General features: G+C 43.8%; 2 protein-coding genes across 2 annotated transcripts in view; both read left to right on the top strand.

Moving 5' to 3' along the window:
- The window catches only part of LOC308235336 (uncharacterized protein), a gene marked incomplete at its 5' end in the record, with an annotated part of 151,511 nt that overhangs the window by 124,146 nt on the left and 9,681 nt on the right, over positions 1-17,684 (top strand). The gene's annotated exons all lie outside the window — the stretch shown is intronic.
- On the top strand, positions 3,709-17,328 carry LOC308235335 (uncharacterized protein; the record flags this gene model as incomplete). Its single annotated transcript, XM_080644087.1, has 4 exons — positions 3,709-3,822; positions 3,951-5,190; positions 15,126-15,373; positions 17,299-17,328. The coding sequence occupies 4 exons, from the start codon at positions 3,709-3,711 to the stop codon at positions 17,326-17,328; spliced, it is 1,632 nt and encodes a 543-aa protein (XP_080500213.1).

Here is a 17,684-nt window from a genome sequence, read left to right as displayed (position 1 = left end):
TGGGAGGAATTGACCTCCAGGCCAGTAGGCTGTGTGGACCCGCTGTGTCTATAATGGAAGAACTGCTGCGCTGGAGACACGCTTATGGTGCAGGACTTGTTTCTGTGGGGCTTTGGTGCTCACTGAGTCTGCCTCTTGAATGTGTCACTTATGGATGTGAGGAGTTGAAATCTGGTGTCTCACACTGACCACTAGGTACACTGGCTTCTGGATCTCCAATGGGGTGCAGGTCAGCTACTGTCTGAGGCCACTCAGCAGGAGCTACAGCGAGAACTACAGTTTTCTCCTCTTTGCTTGGGGTTTGGAGGTTTTGGAGCTGTCTGACCGGGCTGCAAGTTTGCTAGGTTAACCTGCAATAGGGTAGGCCATTCATATGCTAAAGCCGCTGCTTGGATCTTGGGTGGGTTTGTAGATTGTGTGGGGCGGGGTCTCAGGGCGTCACTAGGCTAGGGCGTGGCAAACAGTGATGGCTGCCAGTTAGCCATCTCTGTGTCTCCGACCGCGTCCCCGCGTCCTGCACCCCAGCACAGTAAACAATTATTCCTGCGCGCAGACCTGCAAGCAAGGCACCCTCGCTTTCCGACCCGATGGCAGACAGTTCAGCTTCTCCCCGTAGGAGTTTGGGTCCACCGCGTCTCCCCAGAAACTGGAGTTCAGATTAATAGGGAGCTTGTCTCCCTTCGGGTTGAAAAAAGCAGCGCTCCCAGTCGCCCCTCGCCAGCCCGGTTCGCGCGCCCCCGTACCTCAGCTCTTCAGCGCTTGTGCACGTCTCAATGCTCTTTTCTCTTTCCTTCTAGTTGTAGAACTTCCACTGGGCCAGCTTTCCCGTGGTTCTGGGTAATAGACGTTTTGTCTTTTAGTTGTAGTTTTGAAATTGTTGTGCGAGGCAGCAGTTTAGGTGTTTACCTATGCCGCCATCTTGGATCCTCGAAGCAGGAGCGTTTAAATTCAGTTTGTGGTGCTGACATTGTAAAAGGAGCAGCTGGATCTCCTGCAGCCTCTGTGTCATGAGCCCCAATATGCACTGGTTTTTAGAGCCCTTAGTTCTTACTGCCAGTAGGGACTTCTTCCCCCAGCTCTGGGACCCTGGGCTGGGCATCTTCTGTGGGATTGGTACACCTTGGTTCTCCAGGTGACCTCTGCAGAGACGACCTCCCACCCAATTAAAAAAGTCTCCCACATGGCTACAGGACCAGCACCTTCTGTGCCTCCGCACCTCCTACTGGTCTCAGTGTGCTGTCTTCTTTACTTCTCTAGTCATAACACTTCTTTCAGCCAGTTTTGCAGAGGTCTGGCTGATGGTTGTTCTGTATTTTAGCTGTAATTTTGATGTGGTTGTGGGAGGCAGCAAGTATAGGCCTTTCCTACACCGCCATCTTGGATCTCCTCTCCCATAACTTTTCTGAATTTCATTCCTTATTCTTTTATCTTCATCTGAAGAGTGACAATATTTTTTTCTATTGATTTTTTTTCTTAGGGAGAGAGAGAGAGAAAAAGAGATAGAGAGAGAGAGGGAGGGAGAAACAACAACTGGTTGCCTCCCACAGGTGCCCCCACTAAGAGGGGGCTTCAGACCCGAAATCCAGGTACCTGCTCTTTACTGGGAATCAAACCTGTGACCTTCCAGTGTACAGGCAGGCACTCTCTGGACTTAGCCACTCAGGCCAGGGCTATTTATTTATTCTTTTTTTTTTTTTTTAAATATATTTTATTGATATTTTACAGAGAGGAAGGGAGAGGGATAGAGAGCCAGAAACATCGATGAGAGAGAAACATCGATCAGCTGCCTCCTGCACACCTCCTACTGGGGATGTGCCCGCAACCAAGGTACATGCCCTTGACCGGAATCGAACCCTGGGACCTTTCAGTCCACAGGCTGACGCTCTATCTACTGAGCAAAACCAGTTAGGGCAAGAGATGCTCATATTTCTGATCTTGCCAATTTGCTGATGTCACTCACATAGGTCTTTTGCCTGTGATGTCATTTGTCCTTTGTTGTTCTACCACAGTGTTGGCCATCATCTTTTCTGTTGTTTTTTGAAGATTTACATCATTTATCCCATGCAATGGCTCAAATGGGATTGAAGGGGAAGAATCATTTGTGCATCACAGTAGAAACGTGACTTTATGAATGACACAGTGGACCCACAGGCGGTCTTGCCTTTGTGAAGGGTCGTTGAGGAGTCTTTCACGTCTGGCCTTTGTTATATTCATAACTAAAAACTCGTTTTATTCATTAGTGTTTTCTTACAGTTGCCTAGTCCTTACCAAATTATGCTTGTATTTGGTTATTATTGATACTTTGCCAACTACACAGGTTGAATAGTGATCATTTCTATTCAGATTCCCAGCCGAAGGATAACCTTAACCTCTCTGGACTTTGCACCTTTGCCACTTTCACAGGTCTCTCTTTATGGCAAACCAACATTGGTCCGTGCCTATACCAACTTGGAGTGCACAAGTATTATTATATTGACGTTGAACCTCATGTGCTCTTATACAATTAATTTTTATGGCTTTGAGCACCTTTAAATGATTCTACACAGACTCACATGGCCAGCATGTAAGGTCCTCAAAAAAGCCTTTGTGAAGGAACAATGTGTAGAGCCTTCCTCTCTTCCTTGTATCCCATCCTGTGCTTCTGTCCCTCCGTTGGTGAGATTTTCATCATTGACTGGCCACGTTATATACTTTAACAGCAATTTCCTCAGAGTCTACTTCACTCCTCTTAAAAATCTCTCTATGGAATCATGCCTAGTCATAACCGATAAACATTTGTGGTGAAGGTATTCTGATTCCATAACATCAGCATGTACCTCACCAGTGTTTCCTTTTGTTCAGGTTGCTGCTGTGGAGCAAAGAATGTTGAGGCCCCGACGGAACAGAAGGTTTCTGTAAGAGTGTCACAGGCAAGGAATCCCAAGTTAGCCTTGTCTTCCCAGAAGAGCCACCCCTGTGAGAGTTGTGGTCACGTCTTGAGAAACATTTTCCACTTGACTGAGCTGCAGGGAACACAACACGGACAGATACTGTTGAGGTGTGGCGCATGTGCAAAACGGTTTTACTTCCATGTAAAATTTCACCAACAGCATGTGAGAGAGACTTTCAATACAGGTGTGGACAGGATCTCACTTGCAAACAGCTGCGATTTCAATGTGTGCCAGAATCAATTCACATGCAGGGAGGTTGGGCAGGGTGTCCTTATCGGGTCAGGACATCTCCACCTAAAGGCTACTCATACCAGGGACTTTCCAAATGCTATTCCGACGTGTGGGATGATGTTTCAAAGGAGAAAAAATGTTTACACCAGAAAAGAATGTAAGGAAGACATTAGTTGCACCCACATGTTTATTCAGGAAAAAGGTGTCTATATTGGAAGTCAGTGTTTTGTGAGCTCTGAATGTGGAAAATATTTTTCCAAATATTCTAGCTTTCATTATCAACAGCAAGGTCACACTGGAGAAAGGCCTTATCAGGGCAGTGAATATGGGGAAGCTATTAGCAGTAGTAACAGCCTAGGTAATCACCAAGCTTTGCACACTGGAGAAAGGCCTTATGAGTACAATGAGTGTGGGAAAAGTTTTACCAATATAAATATTCGTCACTGTCATCAGAGTGTTCAGCCTGGAGAAAAGCCTTATAAATGCAGTGAGTGTGGGAAAGCTTACACCAGTGGCACTAATCTTTCTCGTCATCAGAGAGTGCACAATGGAAAAAGACCTTATCGTTGCAGTGAATGTGGAAAATCATTTACTACTAGCCCCCAGCTTCATAGTCATCACAGAGTTCACACCGGAGAAAAGCCTTATAAATGCACTGAATGTGGGAAATCTTTTTCAGCTAGCAATGACCTTCATCGTCATCAGAGAACTCATACAGGAGAAAAGCCTTATAATTGTGGTGAATGTGGAAAATCTTTTACACGGAGCACTACCCTTCATTATCATCAGGGACTTCATACAGGAGAAAATCCTTTTAAATGCAGAGAATGTGGAAAACCTTTTAAAAGTAGAACTCGTCTCCGATATCATCAGAGAGCTCACACTGGAGAAAAGCCTTACCAATGCAGTGAATGTGGGGAATCTTTTACTGCTAAGAACATCCTTCATCAACATCAGAGAGTTCATATGGGAGATAAGCCTTATAAATGCAGTAAATGTGGGAAGTATTTTACCCAGAGCAGTTCCCTTTATTATCATCAGAAACTTCATACAGGAGAAAAGCCTTATAAATGCAGTGAATGTGGGAAATCTTTTACCCAGAGCTCTGCCCTTTGTAATCATCAGAGACTTCATACAGGAGAAAAGCCATATAAATGCAATGAATGTGGGAAATTTTTCACACAGAGCAAAGTTCTCCGATATCATCAGAGAGTTCACACTGGGGAAAGGCCTTATAAATGCAGCGAATGTGGAAAATCTTTTACACAGAGCCATGCACTTCGTTATCATCAAAGAGTTCACACTGGAGAAAAGCCGTATCAATGCAGTGAATGTGGAAAATCTTTTAGGTCTAAGAACATCCTTCATCAACATCAGAGAGTTCATACTGGAGAAAAGCCTTATAAATGCAGTGAATGTGGGAAATCTTTTGCCCGGAGTACTACCCTTCGTTATCATCAGAGATTTCATACAGGAGAAAAGCCTTATAATTGCAGTGAATGTGGAAAATCTTTTAAAAGTTCCCATGGTCTCCAATATCATCAGAGAGTTCACACTGGAGAAAAACCTTATCAATGCATTGAATGTGGAAAATCTTTTCCCCAGAGTACTACCCTTCGTTATCATCAGAGACTTCATACAGGACAAAAGCCGTATAAATGCAGTGAATGTGGGAAATCTTTTGCCCGGAGTTCTGCCCTTTGTAATCATCAGAGACTTCATACAGGACAAAAGCCTTATAAATGCCGTGAATGTGGAAAATCTTTTACAAGTAGCAAAGGTCTCCGATATCATCAGAGAGTTCACAGTGGAGAAAAGCCTTATCAATGCACTGAATGTGGAAAATCTTTTACCGCTAAGACCAACCTTCATCAACATAAGAAAGTTCATACGGGAGAAAAGCCTTATAAATGCAGTGAATGTGGGAAATCTTTTACCCACAATACTACCCTTCGTTGTCATCAAAGACTTCACACAGGAGAAAAACCTTATAAATGCAGTGAATGTGGGAAATCGTTTATCCGGAATAGTACCCTTCGTCGTCATCAGAGATTTCATACAGGAGAAAAGCCTTATCAGTGCAGTGAATGTGGAAAATCTTTTCCCCAGAGTACTACCCTTCGTTATCATCAGAGACTTCATACAGGACAAAAGCCGTATAAATGCAGTGAATGTGGGAAATCTTTTACCCAGAGTTCTGCCCTTTGTAATCATCAGAGACTTCATACAGGACAAAAGCCTTATAAATGCCGTGAATGTGGAAAATCTTTTACAAGTAGCAAAGGTCTCCGATATCATCAGAGTGTTCACAGTGGAGAAAAGCCTTATCAATGCACTGAATGTGGAAAATCTTTTACCGCTAAGACCAACCTTCATCAACATAAGAGAGTTCATACGGGAGAAAAGCCTTATAAATGCAGTGAATGTGGGAAATCTTTTACCCACAGTACTACCCTTCGTTGTCATCAAAGACTTCACACAGGAGAAAAACCTTATAAATGCAGTGAATGTGGGAAATCGTTTATCCGGAATAGTACCCTTCGTCGTCATCAGAGATTTCATACAGGAGAAAAGCCTTATCGGTGCAGTGAATGTGGAAAATCTTTTAAAAGTATCAGTGGTTTCCAATATCATAAGAGAGTTCATACTGGAGAAAATCCTTATAAATGCAGTGAATGTGGGAAATCTTTTACATGTAACAAAAGTCTCCAATATCATCAGAGAGTTCACGCTGGAGAAAGCCATTATGAGTGCAATTAATGTGAGGTTTCTCTCAGCCAATTTCCATATTTGCTCTGCACACATGAGTCCAAATGTGAGAAATTTCTTTGATGTATATATAACAAATGGACTTGCTTAGTTAGAACTTAACAATAGTACAAGAAAATGTGTGAATGCTCATTTTTCTGAATTGCATCTCATACATTTAATCACCTATATTATGTAAAGTTCCCAAAAGTGTTTTGTTGTATTTTTTTTGTTTTAATGTTGGAACAGTACATAATTATGTTGCACTTTTTAAAAAATATATATATTTTATTGATTTTTTTACAGAGAGAGAGAGAGAGTCAGAAACATCGATGAGAGAGACACATCAATCAGCTGACTCCTGCACACCTTCCACTGGGGATGTGCACGCAACCAAGGTACTTGCCCTTGACCGAACACAGGATCCTTGAGTTTGCAGGGCGACGCTCTATCCACTGAGCCAAACTGGTTCTGGCTATGTTGCCCTTTTTAACATACAGAGATGTCCTGCCAGATCTATGTCAATGCATATTTCTCTTGCTGAAGATATTTCACCTGAACCACCTATAAGGCCCCTACAGATGGCATCAATCACCATCATCATGTGCCCCAGGAAGCTAACTCTGTTTAATTTGTTGAAGAAAATTAGGAATACCTGAACCCTTAGTTCTTACTTGTTGCCCTGTCATGAGTTGCCACATAGGACTCATTGCTCTTGGCGCCAGTAAACATAATGTTGCAGAGGGACTGCCATTTTCAGGGACACACTTTCCCTAGATGCTAATGATGAATTTATTGACTGCCTAAGGCATCAATGGGAGAACTGCCAGACTCAGGTTTCTTGTTTGCAAAATAATGAAGTATTTTCCTAAGACTTCTTTAATCTTGGGTGTTGTATTTATGGTGTGGGTTAGTTTATAAGGAAATCTGGGCTTTCCAAGCATGATGAGATGAAAAACTTGTATGCAGTCTCACACATTTTTGCCCTTGAGGGAACAGTATTCTGCAGAAATTAGCTCAGCAGTTTTTACCAAATTTACATTGCTGCCCATAATTTTCCAGGCGACACTGTGGACTCTCTAGTCCTCATGTGAAGATGGATGCTTTGAGACACAGAGATCACTCCAAAGAGAGGGTAGCTGTAACAACCTCAATTATGTCTGGGAGCATGAAATTCTTTTCTTGTTTGCAAGGGATGCCAATACATTTTAAGGGAATCTCTTCGATCTGTGTTGCAGAGGGCCATGTGCCCTAATGCCTACAATTTCATGGTCACGGGTTTGAAGACCAGAGCAGTGAGGGGAAACCCTTTTACTGCAGAAACACTACCTAATTGTTGTCAAGTAAGAAGCCAATTCCAGCATGTCAGCAGGGCTGATTCATCTGGAAATGGCTGAGTGCATTTTCACAATCCTGAAAAGGATGCATAGAATGATTGCTTGCTACCAGACAGCTGAGGGCATTTCAATCTACATGTTATTGCCTCCTAGTGGCCAAACCCCTGAACAGCCGAAGGCAATTCCTCCAATCTGACAATGGATTCTGTATACCAAACCCTGGCATTTGATGTATATCTACTTTGCCTTAGGACAGTTTGCGTTAATAAAAAGCCAGGAATCCTGAGACAAGAGATAATTTTGTTTCTTTGGCCTACTCTCCTCTGGCCCCCAAATGCCTTCCAAAATTATGTTTTGTCTCTGGAATCTTTAATAATTTACACACAGCATCTTCTCCAGATTCCTGAACCCTTCTATATGCTGGATTAAGATCACCGGTATTGTTGGACTACACTGCAGCCCATTAGATGGAATGGTCCTCATTTAACTGTGCATCCAAGAATTAATTTGAGGAAAAGACTACAAGAGCTGTGTGGACACAGATCTGAGGGACTCCAGGGATGTTTATCTTCTGGGGAGCAGTCATTGTCATTGATTATAATCAGGATGTTTTGTGGCTTCTGTAGCTTCTCAGATGTTCTCATCAGAGCCATTGGTGTGCTGGCAGCAAAACAAAGATGGAGACAAAAGCTGTCTTTAATTCAGGGATGTGGGTTTTCTGGGTTTGGGTGAAAGTTTTTCATTGTTTGTTACATTTTTGGTCACTGAGATGAGACTCTCGCCCAGAGGGCATTAAGTACCTGGATTGAATATAAAGTTGCCAAACCTGTTGTTCCAAAATAGGTGAATGTACTTTTCTTTTATCTTAAACCATTTTTTAACAGCTGTAATGAGTAAATTACAGGTGTTAACTATAGTGTTTCATAAATCTTGACAGGTGCATGAAACTGAAATCCATCATTACACCTATAATACTGACCAAATCTGTCACTGTGTAGTTGCTTCCTGACGTCATTTAATCTGACCCTGTTCTTCACAACTTTCCTAATAACCATGGATTCACTTTCCATTTTACTATAGAACTTTGCTTTTTCTAAGTATTTTTCTGCTTTAATTTATATTTCCTAAATTCTTGGAGATTTATTGAAGATATATTAGTAACTCATTTCTTTTTTTTTAAAATATATTTCATTGATTTTTTACAGAGAGGAAGGGAGAGGGATAGAGAGTTAGAAACATCGATGAGAGAGAATCATCGATCAGCTGCCTCCTGCACATCTCCCACTGGGGATGTGCCCGCAATCCAGGTACATGCCCTTGACCGGAATCGAACCTGGGACCCTTCAGTCCGCAGGCTGATGCTCTATCCACTGAGCCAAACCGGTTAGGGCTCATTTCTTTTTTTGATAGATATTCTTTTTGATGTTGTTGTTAATCCTCACCTGCGGATATTTGTCCATTGATTTTTAGGGCGAGTGGAAAAGACAAGGAAAGACAGAAAGATCGATATGAGAGAAACACATCGATTGGTTGCCTCCTACATCAGCCATGACCAGGGCCCTGGCTGGGAAGGAGTCTTCATCCAGGATACGTGCCTTTGACCGGAATTGAACCTGGGTCCCTTCAGTCCGCAGACCGTCTCTGTATCCACTGAGCCAAACCAGTTAGAGCTCTGATAGATGTTCTTATCACTGATATATAACCGTCAATATGTCCATATTAATAAATATTTGGTTATTTATAACAAAGCTGGTACAAACATTTCTGTATTATTCCTTGTATGTATGTAAGTGTTATTTACCTTTGTCAAAAATTCAGTGCATAGTCTGGGTTTTTGAGTAGATGAATGTTTCAATTTACCGAGATTAGCAAATTGTGATCTAAATGGAATATACCCCCAGGGCCGGTGTGGCTCAGTGCTTGGGCATCATGTCGTGTAGCACAGGTTGGGGATTTGATTGCTGGTGGGGATATGTGCCTGGCTTGTGGGCTAGATCCACAGAAGTGGGTGTGCAGGAGGCGGCTGGCCGATATGGCACTCTTCCAGCAATGTTTCTCTCCCTCTCCCTTCTCTGTCTAAATATTGATAAACTATTCTTTAAAAATAAAAAATAAACGTTAAATGACTGTACTTTTTTTTTACATTTTTCAGCATTGTGTTAGGTATTCACAGTCTCTCCATCCTAGAGAATAATTTGTTCGGTCAATCATAATTTATTTAAACTTTTTTTTTATAAGTTTGTCATGCTACCTCACTGTTTGATTGTATTCTTTCTAGGAATTTATGGTGAGCCTTTTCTCAGCAGTGTATTTGCTGAGTCTGTATCTTCGTTAAAACATCTTATCATGCCCTAATCAGTTTGGCTCAGTGGATAGAGTGTCGGCCTGCGGACTTAAGGGTCCCAGGTTCGATTCAGGTCAAGGGCATGTGCCTTTGTTGAGGGCACATCCCTAGTAGGGTGTGTGCGGGAGGTAGCTGATTGATGTTTCTCTCTCACCAATGTTTCTGACTCTCTCTCCCTCTCCCTTCCTCTCTGTTAAAAATCAATAAAACATTTAAAAAAATCTTATCATATGTTTTGCTTAACGTGCTATGAGTTCTGGCAATTTTCATTAACAATAGGACAGTGGAACAACAAAGATGGATGTTGGAAATTCATTTTGTGCCTTTTTTACTTTAGGTAATAAACGTTTCTTGTATTGGTATAATATGTTTTAATGTTTTTACTTTTAAAAAATATTTTAATTGCCCTAGCTGGTTTGGCTCAGTGAATAGAAACTCAGCCTTTGGACTGAAAGGTCCTGGATGAGCTTCTAGTCAAGGGCACATGCCAAAGTTGTGGGCTCGATCCCCAGTGTGGGGCCTGCAGGAGGCAGCCAATCAATAATTCTCTCTCATCATTGATGTTTCTATCTCTCTCTCCCTCTCCCATCCTCTGTGAAATCAATAAAAAATTAAAGAAAACTGAGTCCCTTATCTTAAAAAAAAATAAAAAAAGAAACATCAATGATGAGAGGGAATCATTGATCGGATATTTCGTCCACACCCTACTGGGGATGGGCCTGCAATCCAGGCATGTGCTCTGACTTTGAATCTAACCAAGAACCTCTTTGTGAATGGGTTGATACTCAACCACTGACCCATACCAGCTGGGGGATTCATTAATGCTATGTCCTGTTCAATGAACATTTTTAATTTTAACCTGCACTACTACCATTCTCCATTGCTTTCAGAACACCAGTCATCTGATCCTGCACTGAGCCCTTGCTTTGCAGTCTTCTGCATTTTCCTTGTCTCCTGTCATGGGGGTTCTGGGGTTGGGACAGTTCTCTCAGGAAGGCCAGAGGGCATGTGGGTGGGCAGGGTGTTTTAGAGTCCCAAAGCCACTGCAGCGGGAAATAGAAGGGCAGTGGTCAGACATCCTATGCCCTAGATCAGGCATCCTACATTTGAATTTCAGATTCTCTGTTATCAGTGGGACTTACATTGAAAAAACCCCTTCTGCTGGTCTAAGTCAGTTTCCTCCTGTGAAAAACAAGTATGAGGTATGTCCCCAGGCCAGAGCTGTTGGAGAAGGTCACGTGGTAAGGTGTCCACTTGCAGTAATGCAGCTGTGCCTGCAGCCTGCCTTGGCTCCAGCAACTCCAGCCACTCCCTGCAGAGACATTCCCAGGCAGGCACTTCTCGCTCCCCCAATGCCCGCAAGCACCTTTGTCTGTGGGTGCATTTTAGTGAGAAATGGGACCTGTAAGAAGCCACTGACTCTGCTACAGGGAGGCAGGTGCAGTGGGCACTCAAGTCTCATTGTGGTGCACCCCATATCAAACTGCTGAAAAAGTTCAGTGTCAGAGAAATGAAGTCGGCTCCCCAAGTTTACACCACAGACAAGTGTCCGATTCTAGGGGCTGGATTTTAACCATGATTTTCTCCAGCGTCAGACACAGTCTCTACCACTGAGGTGCAGCCCTCACTGGAGCAGGTACAGCATGAGGACCTGGGTGGCTCAGCTGCAGCTCCTGTTTCCATGGTTGCATTTATGCGTTTCCTCTCATTCCCTTTACATCTCAGAGCCCTTACCCTTGGCCTCCCCGTGTTCAGGGGAACGCCATCATTTCTCAGCCGCAGTGGTTTCTCCAGGGGAACCTTCTTTCAGAGTGAGCTGCTGTTTGTCTGCCTCCCCTTTGATCCCAGCACAGAGTTTGACCAACAGGAGACATCTGTAAATTGGGCTGGGTTTCTGCACCTGTGGCCACATGTTGGGTCTGGCTGTGACCGCATTCACTGTGATGAATTTCTTGCCTCAGTTTGACCCTTCAAATGATGATGTTATGTGGTACTGACATTCTCCCTGCAGGAGTGGATACAATTGGATATGAATTCTGGGACCTAATATTCAGAAGTGATGCTGGAGTCCTACATGATCTGGTCTCATTGGACGAGTGCTCACCTCTTATTCATGCATAGGACCCAGTGCCCATGTGATTCTGTCCTCTATATCCCTACTGACTGAATGAGACAATGGATCTCACCCTGTTTTCCCTGCAGCCCGGATCATGTTCTGGATTCACATCCTCCTTCCCACTCTCCTGTGTCTGCACTCTGGAGTTCGGTTGGAACAGAATCCTTATGAATACAGGCCCTCCCCGCAGTGCACAGCACATGCTTCCTGTGCTTTACCTGACAATCTACCCTAACTGACTGTCCACACACATTTTCTGATGTAGGTGAAGGTGGTTTCTGAGATGAAGGTGTTTGCCATTTGGGTCAGTTACTCCATTTTTCTGAGTCGTTTCCATATATATGCAGGTATACATGTTAATAAGTTTTTGGTTGTTTTCCCTCATTAATTTATATTTTCTCTATTAGTAGGCCAACCAAAGAACCTAGAAAAGAAGAAGGAAATATTAATTTTACTTCTACAATGTCATTGCCCTCATTTTCACCCATTTAAGTCCATAGAGTAAAGGAATCCTGTGAGGGTTTGTGCCGTGATGCGGGCTGTGGAAGAATTCACACCTAAAAGAAGAGATGCAGGAGGAAGTTTATTTTACTTTCCAAGAGAGGAAAGGGCCAAGTGTTGCTAGTCAATACAGGGCAGGGAAGAAAGGGTGGCTTCTGCTTTCCAGCAGTGCCTGTTGCTAAGGGACAAAGAATGGAGGGGCCTTGGGCTGAGATGAAGGTGGGTAGATATGAGGGCCTGACTTTTAAAGTTAGGAGTTTCCTCTCTAGGAGGGAGCCTGGCAAATGTCCTATAGCGATTTCTTATTGTTTTTCCCAAGAATGTAAAATATGCTTAGAGTAAAGTTATGAAGAGTTCCAAAGAGGCTTGTTTGAAGGGGTGACAGGAAAGACACTTTCTACTAACTAGAGACTCCTTAGTGTAAATTATCCCTGAGGTGTGACAGCAGCTGGGAGGAGGGGTTTATAAGAATGTAAGCTTGAGAGTAGATTATCTTGTTCTACAGTTTGAACAGAGCAGGTGTTTGAATTAGAGGAGCCAACAATCTTGGGGTTTAATTAGCAGGTGCTTCTCATAAATTGTGAAAGGTTATAGCATAGAAACAGAAAGACCATTCTCTTGTCCTTACAAATATCTGATCACATTTAGAACCTAAGGCTTTATTGACCTGGAGAGTGGCTACTGCTAGGAGACTAAATAAAAACAAAGCAGTAATACTGTGAGTATTGTGTTCAGAAGGACATTAGCAATGGGTCCCAGAGGAAAGAAAACACTCATTGAATTTCCTCCTCCCCCCAGGTTCTTACTCCCCAGGATGGACAAAAATGATGGCACAGACTATATCTGTCAAGCTGAGGGAGCCCGGCATGGCATGGCCAGTCTTACAAACTCAGAGGCCAAAAATCATCATACAGGATGGCTTGAAATTAAAACTTCTTAAGTTAAAGCTCATTATAGGGGTAGTTATATTCTAGCCTTGTTTTTTCTTCTTGTGTTGGTTTTATTTTTTTATTTTGTAAAAAGTCTATCTTTACCTTATTGAGCATATCTATTGTATTTTTGCATCTAGGATAATATAACTTAGAATTTTCAGGGAAATTTTCTTTTTTACAGACTCCTAAGTGCACAATGTCCCAACATAGAAGACCACAGAGCACCAATTATTATTATTATTGTGTTAAATATTAACTGTTAACTATTGATAACATTTAAGAAGAAGTTTGTGTCTTTTTTTTACTTTTATCCAATCCCAGAGATTTCCCTCTTCACCGCCAGCCCCTAAGTTATCACCAGTGAATGTTATGTAATCCCCTGATGTCTTCTCCTTTGAGTCTAATGTATAAAAAACGTGCAAAACTGCCATTCCCCTGAGCGTTACTCAATCTGCTGTCATTTTGCTTCCTGGCACTGTTGCCGGCTTCGTTCAAATAAACTTAGAAAAATTCTCCACAGGTTTGGACATTCTTACAACAACACCAAAGGCAATTGATTCATTAGGCAGGAGAAAGTTTATGGAGGGATATCAGCATGTCCAGGGACTCATCTGACAGAAGACAGATTTATAAACACAAATTTAGAGCAGACCCAGAACCCAGTAAGCTAGAGCTTTCCCATTGCTTTCAGAGAACAGAAGGAAAACTCGGAAGGCTCAGTTGACATTGTGTGTGTGTGAGTTTAATCCTCACCCAGGGATGTTTTCCTTTTTTACCATCCCTGACTTACCTCTGAGACTCCTCACTCTGTTCCATGCTTCCATGTCTCTACATCCACTCCACTTACCAGTTTATTTTGTTAGATGCCATATATGAGTGAGATTAAGTAATACTGTCTTTCTCTGACGGACTTATTTCACTTAGCATGATGCTCTCCAGGTCCCTCCATGCTGCCTGAAAGGGTAAGAGATTCTTCTTTTTTACTGCTGCATAGTATTCCATGGTATAAATGTACCACAGCTTTTTTATCTACTCATCTACCGATGGGCACGTTGGATGTTTCCAGATCTTTGCTATTGTAAATTGATCCTCTATGAACGTAGGGGTGGGTGCATATCTTCTATCTGATTGTTTCAGGTTTCTTAGGATATATTCTTAGAAGTGGAGTCACTGGGTCAAATGGAAGTTCCATATTAATTTTTTTGGAAAACTCCATACTGTTTCCCATAATGGTTGCACCAGTTTGCATTCCCAACAGTAGTGTAGTAGGGATCCCTTTTTTCCACATCTGTGCCAGCACTGGTCATTTGTTGACAGCAGCCATTCTGACAGTTGGGAGGTGGTACCTAATTGTTGCTTTAATTTGCATCGCTCTGATGATCAGTGATTTTGAGCATTTTCACATGTGTCTTGGCCATCTTATCCACACTGCAGCCCAGGCAGAGCTGACACTTCGGATGGCATCAGAAGCAGATGCTCTTCTTTATGAGAATCTGGTTTGTGACTTTAACCTTGTATAATGGATTCAATGGAGTCAGGTTAGAATGAGTTAGAGACTTGAGCAACCTCTGTAAGCTATAGTTGGCCTAAAGACACCACGTGCCAAAAGTCTGGAATGAAGAAACAATGCCTGCCAGTCAGAAAGAGCAGGTCCTGAAGAAAGAGACGAAAATCCAGCCACTCAGGTGCCTCAGAAACAAACTTGCTCCAGACATCACCTCCCCTGAAGGCGCTAGAGGGCACTTTGTATATTGGTGTGTTCTTGGGCTATTTGACCCTAAATCCAGTCCTGGAGTCAACTGAGAAATAGGGGACCCTGGTGTTGGAGCAAGAAACTACATTACCCACAAGGCCAAGCAAAAAATGCCACAAGGCTGAGCCAATGGAGACTCAGAAACGGCATTTCCGTTTGGTCACTTCCGTGGGGAGGGACAATAGCCCTCCTTGTGGGGTTTGTGTTCTCAGGTTTTTGTCTCAGGCGGTCAGGATTATCTGGTCGCAACGTGCTGTGCAGAAGGCTGGTGAGTAGTTTTCCGGCCGCACAGCCAATGGCGGGAGCCTCCTGTGGTGCTCCCAGCTCACACGTGGGACTGAAGCTCGGAGTCCCCACTGGGACCCACGCCAGGGCCGAGACAGCGACCGCCATTCCTGCAGCGGCTTCTACTGCAGCCGCCCCCGCCCCGCTGAGCCCACAGAGTGCAATGGCGGCGCCCGCGCTGAGGAGCTTCGCTGAGGTAAGTTCCAGTCCCCCAGGCCCTCACCGCCTCCTTTCACAGACACCACAGCTGGGGGAGGGTGCCTGTAAGGTCAGCCAGTTCAGTCCGCATGGAGGACCGTGAGGAAGGAGGAGGGGAGAGAGGAGTGTTGTGGCTTCTGAGGACACAGCAGGTGCAGGGCAGAGAGGACAGGGGTGACTGCATCTGAGGTTCCCCTGAGGGTGTGGGCAGTGAGGATTGGCGGAAAGATCAGAGGCTGCAGGGAGGACGTCACAGACTCATTGGGGCTTTCCCGGCTGTGGGGTCCATCAGGGGCCTGGGGTGGTCCTGGACCCGGCTGGAAGACAAGCTCTCTACATGCCATGTGCGAAGTTCATGGGGGAGTCCAGCGAGATCCAGTGGCATTGGAGCAGGAAGGGGGCAGAGCTGAGGGAGTGAACCTGGGTCTGAAGGTGGGAAGGGGTTAAAGATTACCCAGTGGTGTGCACATCTGGAGGAAGTGTGAGCTGATGTTCCCCGGGACCTGGTGTGGGGACTTAAAGGCGAAGCATAAACCCAGGCTTGGCTTTGTCTTGGCGGCATGATCTAGGAGACCGCAGTGGTATTGCTTGTCAGGAAGGCTGGGGCCCTGCAGGCATCGCCCAGACCTTAAATGGCATTGCTCTCTCCCCTCCCCTCCCCCAACCCTTCCCACCCAACCCAGCTGCTCTGCTGAGGGCAATCCCAGTGAGTAATGGGACTGTGATGAGGGAGCAGCCTGCACTGGCATTAGGGCCTGGTGTCCACACTAACCGGGTGCCCTGGAGGAGGTTGAGGGGGGGAAGGTGTGTAAGGAGTAGGAGTGGGGGTTCTCAGAGAGACAGCTCTGGTTTCAGTTGTCTCCATTCTGACAGGTTGGCGTGACCTTTGAGGACATTGCCCTGTACTTCTCCAGGGAGGAATGGAGCCTCCTTGATGAGGGTCAGAGACAGCTGTACCTGAATGTGATGCTGGAGAACTTTGAACTTCTATCCTCGCAGGGTAAGACCCTCACTCTCACCAGTGACCTGGACTTGGCTTTGGGATTTCCCAGGCCCCATCTCCCAGGGTGTGCTCTGTCCTCCCATGTAGACTGTGGTTCTGCTTGATTTTCCATTTTCCTGGGTAGTTGCTGTCCTGGGGAGGGTTGGTCTTTTTCCACTGCTCCCTTCTTTCCTGAAGTCCCAATTCTCCCCTCTGTACTACATTCACAGGGAAGGACTTGTGGTTGGTAGTGTTGCAGGAAGCCTGAGGGATTCCACCTTGATCAGTGAGGAAAGCATTTTCTATATTCCTGTTGGTCATGTGTATATATTTTTGTAAAATTGTCTCTACATCCTTATCCTGTTTGTTAACTGTTATTTTTTGGTTAAATAGTCTTTTGAATACCTTGTATATTTTATATATTAATTGATTACGACATACAGGAACACATATTTTTGCATGTGCTTAAAGTACTTTGCAGATATTACTCCCCCACACCTGCTTTTCTACAAAGTCCATGTTTTTGGGAACTCAGCATTCAGCAGGTCTAGTGCCACCAGGTTTCTAGAAAGCTCAGATGCTTGTTCCTAGTGCTTAGCAAGTAAATATTGTTAATGAAGTTATATAGACTTTGCTTTTGAGGCAGAGGCATTGCATTGTTATTAGCCTGCAGTATGGTATTAACATACCTTCATTATACCCAGGGAACTCCAACTATTTGTGTGAATTTCTGTCTATATCGCAATATTCTTTTTATTCTGCTGATCAGAACCGTACCACAATATCTCCAAGGGATTCCTTCCCTTGGTTTGCAAGTATTTTCTTCCGTTCTCTAGATTGCCCTTTCATTTCATTTTGTTTATTGCTGTTGGCTGTGAAGACGCTATTTTTCTTTATTTGTTGCAGTGTGGACTGTTTATTTTTTCTGTTTTGTGTGGTAGTTGGTGTCATATTCAGAAACTCCTGTCTAAAACAAATCTCCAAAACTTTTTCTCTCAGTTGTCCTGAGGAGTTTTAAGTTTTAGCACTTATTTAATTCTGTCCTGCAGGTTGAGGTACATTTTTAAAAATATTTTATTGATTTTTTTACAGAGAGGAAGGGAGAGGGAGAGTTAGAAACATTGATGAGAAAGAAACATTGATCAGCTGCCTCCTGCACACCTCCCACTGGGAGTATGCCTGCATTAAGATACATGCCCTTGAGTGGAATCGACCCCGGGACCCTTCAGTCCACAGGCAGAGGCTCTATTAACTGAGTCAAACTAGTCAGGGCGATTGAGTTAGATTTCATTAGTGGTGTCCAGGTTTGTTGTTTTACATGTGAAAT

The sequence above is a fragment of the Plecotus auritus genome (genome assembly GCF_963455305.1).
Source record: "Plecotus auritus genome assembly, chromosome: 10".
Taxonomy (NCBI): domain Eukaryota; kingdom Metazoa; phylum Chordata; class Mammalia; order Chiroptera; family Vespertilionidae; genus Plecotus; species Plecotus auritus.
Note: the sequence above shows the minus strand (reverse complement) of the source record. Positions and strands in the feature narration are given on the sequence as shown.